The sequence below is a fragment of the Gossypium arboreum genome, chromosome 13 (assembly GCF_025698485.1).
Source record: "Gossypium arboreum isolate Shixiya-1 chromosome 13, ASM2569848v2, whole genome shotgun sequence".
NCBI lineage: Eukaryota > Viridiplantae > Streptophyta > Magnoliopsida > Malvales > Malvaceae > Gossypium > Gossypium arboreum.
The window spans coordinates 21,537,667-21,544,419 of NC_069082.1; the positions used below are offsets into that span (position 1 = coordinate 21,537,667).

Genomic DNA, 6,753 nt, shown 5'->3' on the forward strand with positions numbered 1-6,753 from the left:
GTAATTTTCTCTTTTCTATATATTCCATTATATATAATTTGAATGATTTTCATTATGAAAATAAAATAACCCTAAGCTTTTATTTATTTATAGAGAGAGAGATAGATCATATTATTGCGGTTGGACAATCCCTTGATTCAGACTCCACGTGTGGTGCTCTTTACCATTCAATTCATAAAAGACAGTGGTGGCCTAAGGCTGAGGCCCCATCCCCTTAAACTCAATCTCTCTCTCTCCATTATTAAAATTATACAAAAGAAAAAGCAATTTATTTAGATATATATGACATAATAAAGTGGTTCTCATCCCATTCTCGTAATCATTGTCTTCTGGCTTTGATGTTAATGTTTAAATAAAAGTTTTACAATCTAATTTACCTGTAAATAATTCCATTAATTTTATGGAGGATTTAAAGTGCATATTAATGAAAAACAAAGTCCAAGTCTTGAAATATTCAAATTTTATTTTAGGTAAATTTATGGTTAACTATACTATATAAAATTAATTACTTTTAAAAGAACTAAACAGGCTTAAATGGAAATCAATTACAATTATAGATCAATTTAGATGAAATTTGAGGTTTATAATTTTAAACAAATCAAACTCGAGTAACTATACATGTTCCTACATGATCCGATTAAATAAAAACCTCTAGTACATAATTTAATTATGATCTTAAATGTTGGTTGGGTAGAAAAGAGGTTAGATGGAATTGAGACAGAAAATTAGAGAAAAGATTTCTGTTTTGGTCTAAACTAGGTTTTAATGTTTTATTCAACTCTTTGTTTGAAGTTTAAAGGGATAAGTTGATATGAAGTATTATAAATTCTTTTTACAAAAAGGGTATGAAATAGAAGGAGAGGGGTGACCCACAATCCAGCTCACAGAATGAAAAGTCCTTCTCCAGTCACACTGGCAAAGTTGGTAGGTGGGCTGACACTGCCACATCACTCTCTCGACAGTTGGAATCTTCTTTAAGGGATGACGTCATCCAAGCCACGTGGAAGCGTCAAGGTGGCCCCACCGCCTCCTCTTCTTCTTCTTCCCTCCAAAATCTTAGGGCTGATGTCAACAACACTGTGACAATGGAGAAAAGAGAGAAGAAGTGGGGTCACATCATATCATGCATGACTTTTTAGCCACCGCTCTCTGCTTTTGGGATTTCCGTTATGCTTACTGAAAATGAATGAATGGATTTGTGGGCTACAGCCTTAGCCTTAGGCTTTAGGCTACGCATTCTAGTTAAGTAACCAATTTTGAATTATATTTCTTACTATTAAATTTGATTTTCTTAATGTTTTCCTACTTCATTCATCAAAATCCAATGAAGACAAACACACAAACCCAAAAAGCCATTTAACACCAAAACACTACCAGGCATCTCCCATATATCAATATATACATTAAAATCTGTTTTAATTTCCTTTTTTATTTCAAACTAAAAAATTATATCTCTTTATTTTTTAGATTTAAAAATATAAATTATATTATTAACATCATTAAAATTCTATTAAATCCATTAAAGCAGGATCACAATGCCAATAAATTTAATAAAAAAATTTAACCATATTTATATTTTAAGCCACCCCAAATATAAATAATTTTTATATGTGCAGTAATAATAACTTAATGGGACCACCTAACCTCTAAATTTCAAACTAGATGATTGTCACATGATTGATTATGGAATGATTTGGGGAAAAGGGCTTTTATATTTTCCGAACTTTACACTATATACGTCAAGGCACTACTATTATTTTTCTTATCCTTGAAGAACTATTTTGGGGGTAAATTCCAAACAACATTGTCTTAGAGAAAAAGACAAATTATAGAGCTCTAAATAAATATGGTTGGCCGCCAGTGATTTAGGGAATAATAAGTCATATATACAGATAATTAGTTGGAAAGTTCTCAAGAAGGATTGAGGGTAAAACCATTCATTTTTACTCTAGATGACTCCATAAAAAATATTTTAATTACTAAACTCAAATCATTCAAAACTCGAGCAATTAAAACTTGATGCAACTCAATTTTAAAATTACCGTAACTCAAAACTAATTTAAATCTAAATGATTCAATATAACATTTAGTAGTTAAATTTTACACATTCACTTTTTTTAAGTTCAATTTGATACCTAATCTTATCAAATGTTACACAAATTACACAAAACACTAACGGTATTAGTTTTTTTTAATGAGAACAAAAACAACTAATGTATGACCAACATATGACCGGACATGAAATTTAATGGCAAGAATAATTACATTAAGGCTGAAATTATTGACTATTAATGTCAAAAACGATTCAAGAAAGACCACATGCTTAAAGCGTAGTCTGATCTTCACAAAACTCTCAATTCCACAAAAACATCATCAATGTTAGAGAAAATGTGTTAAAATTTCTTTGCATTAAACTATGCTTAACAAATTAATATTGAATAAGAAAATAGGAATTTTAAAAACCAAAATAAAAAAAAACCGTTAATAAATAAATTAAAATAGAAGTGACTGAACATTTAAAATACAAAAAAAAATCATTTCATCTATCACATATCAATCATAAATTAATTATTTTTGTTACCAAAAAATTAACATTGTTAGTATAATGAAGTAATTTGCATAACTTTCTGACAAGTTCAAATACCAAATCGAACCAAAACAAAAGATTAGGTACCAAATTAGGAAAAAATTGTCAAGTTCAAATACTAAATTGGGTACCCAACTAAAAATAAGTATCAAATTTGGATACCATATTAAGAAAAAGTATCAAATTCAAGTACCAAATTGAAACAAAAAAGTCTTTGTACCAAATTAGGGAAAATAATTGAGTTTAGGTACCAAATGTTATATTAAACCAATCTAAAATAGCCCAAAAAAATCTAGAACTCAAATTAACCTACCATGACACATTGATCCGACCTGCCTAAATAAGAGGTCTATTTCACAGTATTAAACCTCTCTTTCTGTAAATGAATCCTTTTGGGTTTTGGACGAAATGCTTTATTCGGGCTCCTTCAAAATCACCGTCGAATGAACACCACAGCCCAAAGATCAACAAAAAATAAATACATTATTACATTGTGATGTGTGTAGTATTTTTGACTAAAAGCACTCTTTTTACAGCAAAAGCAATACTAAACAAAGTGCTTTTACCATCAAAAGTCTTTCTAAAACCACTGTTGAAATTACAAGCTATTACATGATACACGTGAATAAATGTTCTACAATTTCTAAAACGTGATCACAAAGGGTTCAGGGACCCCAGCATAAATATCAAAAACTGCCGAGGCATATAAAACATCAACATTGTTTCAGGACAAAAAAGAGGTTACTTCTTTACCTGCCAAGTAGCAGCCTTCTAGCGCATCTCAAACACTAGGGCTAAAAAGGCCCCAGTCATTTATTTTGAAGTTTGTAACAGCTAGTTTAAAGATTTCAACCATCGGCATGAATCCAGATTGCGTCGCAGGAATAGCTAATCCTGCACTAACTGCACTAGCACTTTCACTCAATGGACTGCAATCATAATAGATGGTAGCAAAAGTGTTATACATAAATGACCGCGTAATTCCAAAGTCGATGGGGCAATCAGAACTTTTGGTCACATTACTTCCCAACAAGTTAAAAAAGAAACAGTTACTGAAACAGGTTTTTAATATTATGTTTGCTATATTAATGTCTTAAATGATAAAAGAACAACAAAATGATATGTCATGATATTTCTCTACAGAAAAAACAGCGGTGACGCTTTAACACTTACTTTATCACGATGGGCTCATATGCAGTGATCAGAACATCTGTTCCTACTTCCTTAAGACGTATGTTTGCAAGATAGACCTTCATGGATATTCATCAAGAAACCATTTTTCAGTTTAGAACTGAATAAAAATTGCGAAAGCTGAAAACACAAGAAATGTTACCTTGATAATATTCTGAGCTTCTCTTCCTTGCCGTCCCTTAGAAACAGCCTATGCATAGAAGGGATTAAAAGATATGAGAGACAGAAGGGAAGCAATGAAAGTCAAGAACTAATATCCAACCACCAATCTAACTGGTGGTATAGTAACCAGGCATTAAGACACATATTACTGTCCCAGACAGTCTACAATGAACCATTTGACAGTCTTGGCAATACAGACTAACAACAATAAAGCAATACCTTTTGCTTTGCTCTAACCAGGAGAAATTGCACCTGGTATTGGGGCGGATCAATAATAGCAAAAAGTTCATGACATTGAAGATACAAGACATGCACCCAAAATTTAAGATTAATTGTTTCAGAACTTCCCAACACAAGTTCAGACCATTGCCAACAGTTTTTTTACCTTGCTAATATCATCTAATCTTACAATTTCAGTCTGTCAATAATCGAAACATGCTATAAAGAAAATATTATTCGTAAGTCTCAGATATGCATCCCCTCTGTATTAACATAAAAATATGCTAGAGGCAATCAACCTAAATTCTAGCTTTTACACCCGCACATGCATATTCATAATAGCACACACAATGAAGGAACACATTATCATTTAAGTCAATGAACAGCACATAGAGAGTATCCAATCTGACATAGTCTGGTAGAATTTAAAGGTTACTGTGCCAAGCATGTAGATTAAGATGATAGAATGTTAAGAGTAAGAAATATTGAGACTCGAGGAAGAGAATAAAGTTTGGCAAGGCAGATATTTGTGGACAACAGAAAAATGAAAGTTGAAACTAGTAACAATGGAACTCTAAGCAAATGTCTGCTAAATGACTCATACCATTTGGCCAACTGCAGTTGTAACAATGGCTGGAATGTTTTTGTAACACAATCCAGGAGCCTCAACCACTGTTGACTGCTCAAGCAGCTGAAACATATAGCAAGAAAGAAAATGTTAGGCTAAACCATATCAAGTCTCAAACAGTTGCCAAGCAAACAAAAGAACATGCAGAAACAATGTACCGAATGTCTTTAACATCAATTGGACCTAAGGAAATATGAAAGACAACCAGACCAATGCATAAAACACAGTATCCTAATTGTCAAAGAACAAGTAGAGCTTATAGTTCTTATTTCATTAACAATGATATAGCCAATTAGCCATACAGGCAAAACCAATCATTTTTTGAATTGGGGGTAGGGGCAGAGATGTGCGAAGGATTGAACAAAGTTTTTGCTCCATAGAACACAAGAATCTTTCCCCTAGGCCAAGAGGTTATCGGCCAAAAACCAATCATTCTCTTTTGTGGAGTATACTCCATAATCCAAAAGAAAATAAATTTAAAATAAAGAACCAAGAATTAAAAATGTAGTACAAGGAAAAAGAAAACTATTTAGACCACTATATTTAGACCAGATATCCTATCAAAGTTTGAGGGCAGTACTGTTAGCTACATTATAATGCCATAAACCAACAAATCCTATATTGGGTAATGGAACGATGTAAAATTCTCAAATGATAAGCCTAAATCTGTAAAATCAAAATTGCTTTAAATTACACTTTCCTAACTACTATAGAATCGAGAAAATGACATAAGAGAACATAAAAGACTACCGTGAATCCTTCACCATCTTGTTCAATGGCAAGATCTTGAATAAACCAGACAGCACTCCCTTCATCTCCAACATCATGCTTGTAATCTAGTAACTCAAATATTAAGCTCTCATCACGTGCAGGGTCCACAAAAACCTCCTTTAATTTCAACACACACACACACACAAGAAAAGAAAGACGATCAGATAAATAAACAAATTAAAAATAAAGACTACCAAAAAGGAAAACAGAGAACGATATACTAACCTGATGATCGGGAACTTGCCTGATGTTACTGACATCCTACAATAATGAACAATGTTAAAAACAGAGTTTAGTTATATAATTATTGTAATTATCTAGTTATAATATCTCTACCATGCTGAAATTTAAGATTTAATGTTCTACTTTAATTGGGCATGATTTGATCTTCTCCAAACTGAAAACACTTATTTATTTGCTGCCGTTAAATTGATCACATGAAATTCTTCTTAAAACAACCTTAAGTGCATTTGACTTACAGTCGTTGAATTTGAACATGGTTTAATATTTTCACGTTACTCCGATACTGTGATAAAAAAAAATTATATGCCATTACTTTTACAGAAATCACTAAAAGTGTCATCAAACGTTATAAAAGACAAAATAATACCAAATTAAAATTGAAAAATTAAATTCAACATGGTAGAAGGACTAAAACCAGAATTGAACCTACCATAGAGCATGAAATTGAAGAAAAAATAAATAAAGTAACCTGAAACCTAAGAGGAAAAGTAGTTGAGATTGCTCCACCGAACAAAGGCCTTTCAGATAATAAATCTGCAGACATTTTTACTGAAAATGTCCACTGAACAGAAAATCAAAAAAGAAAAAAGAAATGGCGAAGAACAGATTTTTACTAAGAGACGACGCGAAGACGAAAAAGGGTCCGGGTTCTTTTTTTTTTTTTTGAAGAAGAAGAATTTTGTAGAAGACGCGGGTTTTTTTTTTTTTTTTTGTATGGTGCTTTTAATATAAAGGACTGTTTGAGGAGAGCGTTTGAATTACGCCATCTCTGTCTTGGAATTTAAGGTAAACAATAAGGGTAAAAGAGTAATTTTCGTCAGTAAGCCCCCTGAACGGAATACGACGTCGTACTTGATGATAAATTCGATAACCATGCAAGCACGTTAGGATAAGAGGAGAACGATAAGTTACTCTCATTTTAATTAAGATAATTATTAGAATTCATTACTTT

General features: G+C 32.0%; 1 protein-coding gene across 1 annotated transcript; it reads right to left on the reverse strand.

Moving 5' to 3' along the window:
* Positions 1-3,049: 3,049 nt before the first annotated feature.
* On the reverse strand, positions 3,050-6,546 carry LOC108464515 (uncharacterized). Its single transcript, XM_017764863.2, has 7 exons — positions 6,271-6,546; positions 5,784-5,819; positions 5,538-5,675; positions 4,764-4,850; positions 3,921-3,968; positions 3,761-3,837; positions 3,050-3,516 (listed from the first exon to the last, which is right to left on the reverse strand). The coding sequence occupies exons 1-7, from the start codon at positions 6,343-6,345 to the stop codon at positions 3,369-3,371; spliced, it is 609 nt and encodes a 202-aa protein (XP_017620352.1). The 5' UTR covers positions 6,346-6,546; the 3' UTR covers positions 3,050-3,368.
* Positions 6,547-6,753: the final 207 nt, after the last annotated feature.

What these genes read in the sequence shown, in the direction of transcription:
- LOC108464515 (XM_017764863.2), bottom strand. Translation starts at nt 6,345, where the DNA reads ATGTCTGCAGATTTATTATCTGAAAGGCCTTTGTTCGGTGGAGCAATC. An exon ending in AAGATGGTGAAGGATTCACG is followed by an intron (nt 4,851 to 5,537) that starts GTAGTCTTTTAT and finishes TATATGTTTCAG; the next exon opens with CTGCTTGAGCAGTCAACAGT. An exon ending in CAACTGCAGTTGGCCAAATG is followed by an intron (nt 3,969 to 4,763) that starts GTATGAGTCATT and finishes TTCTATGCATAG; the next exon opens with GCTGTTTCTAAGGGACGGCA.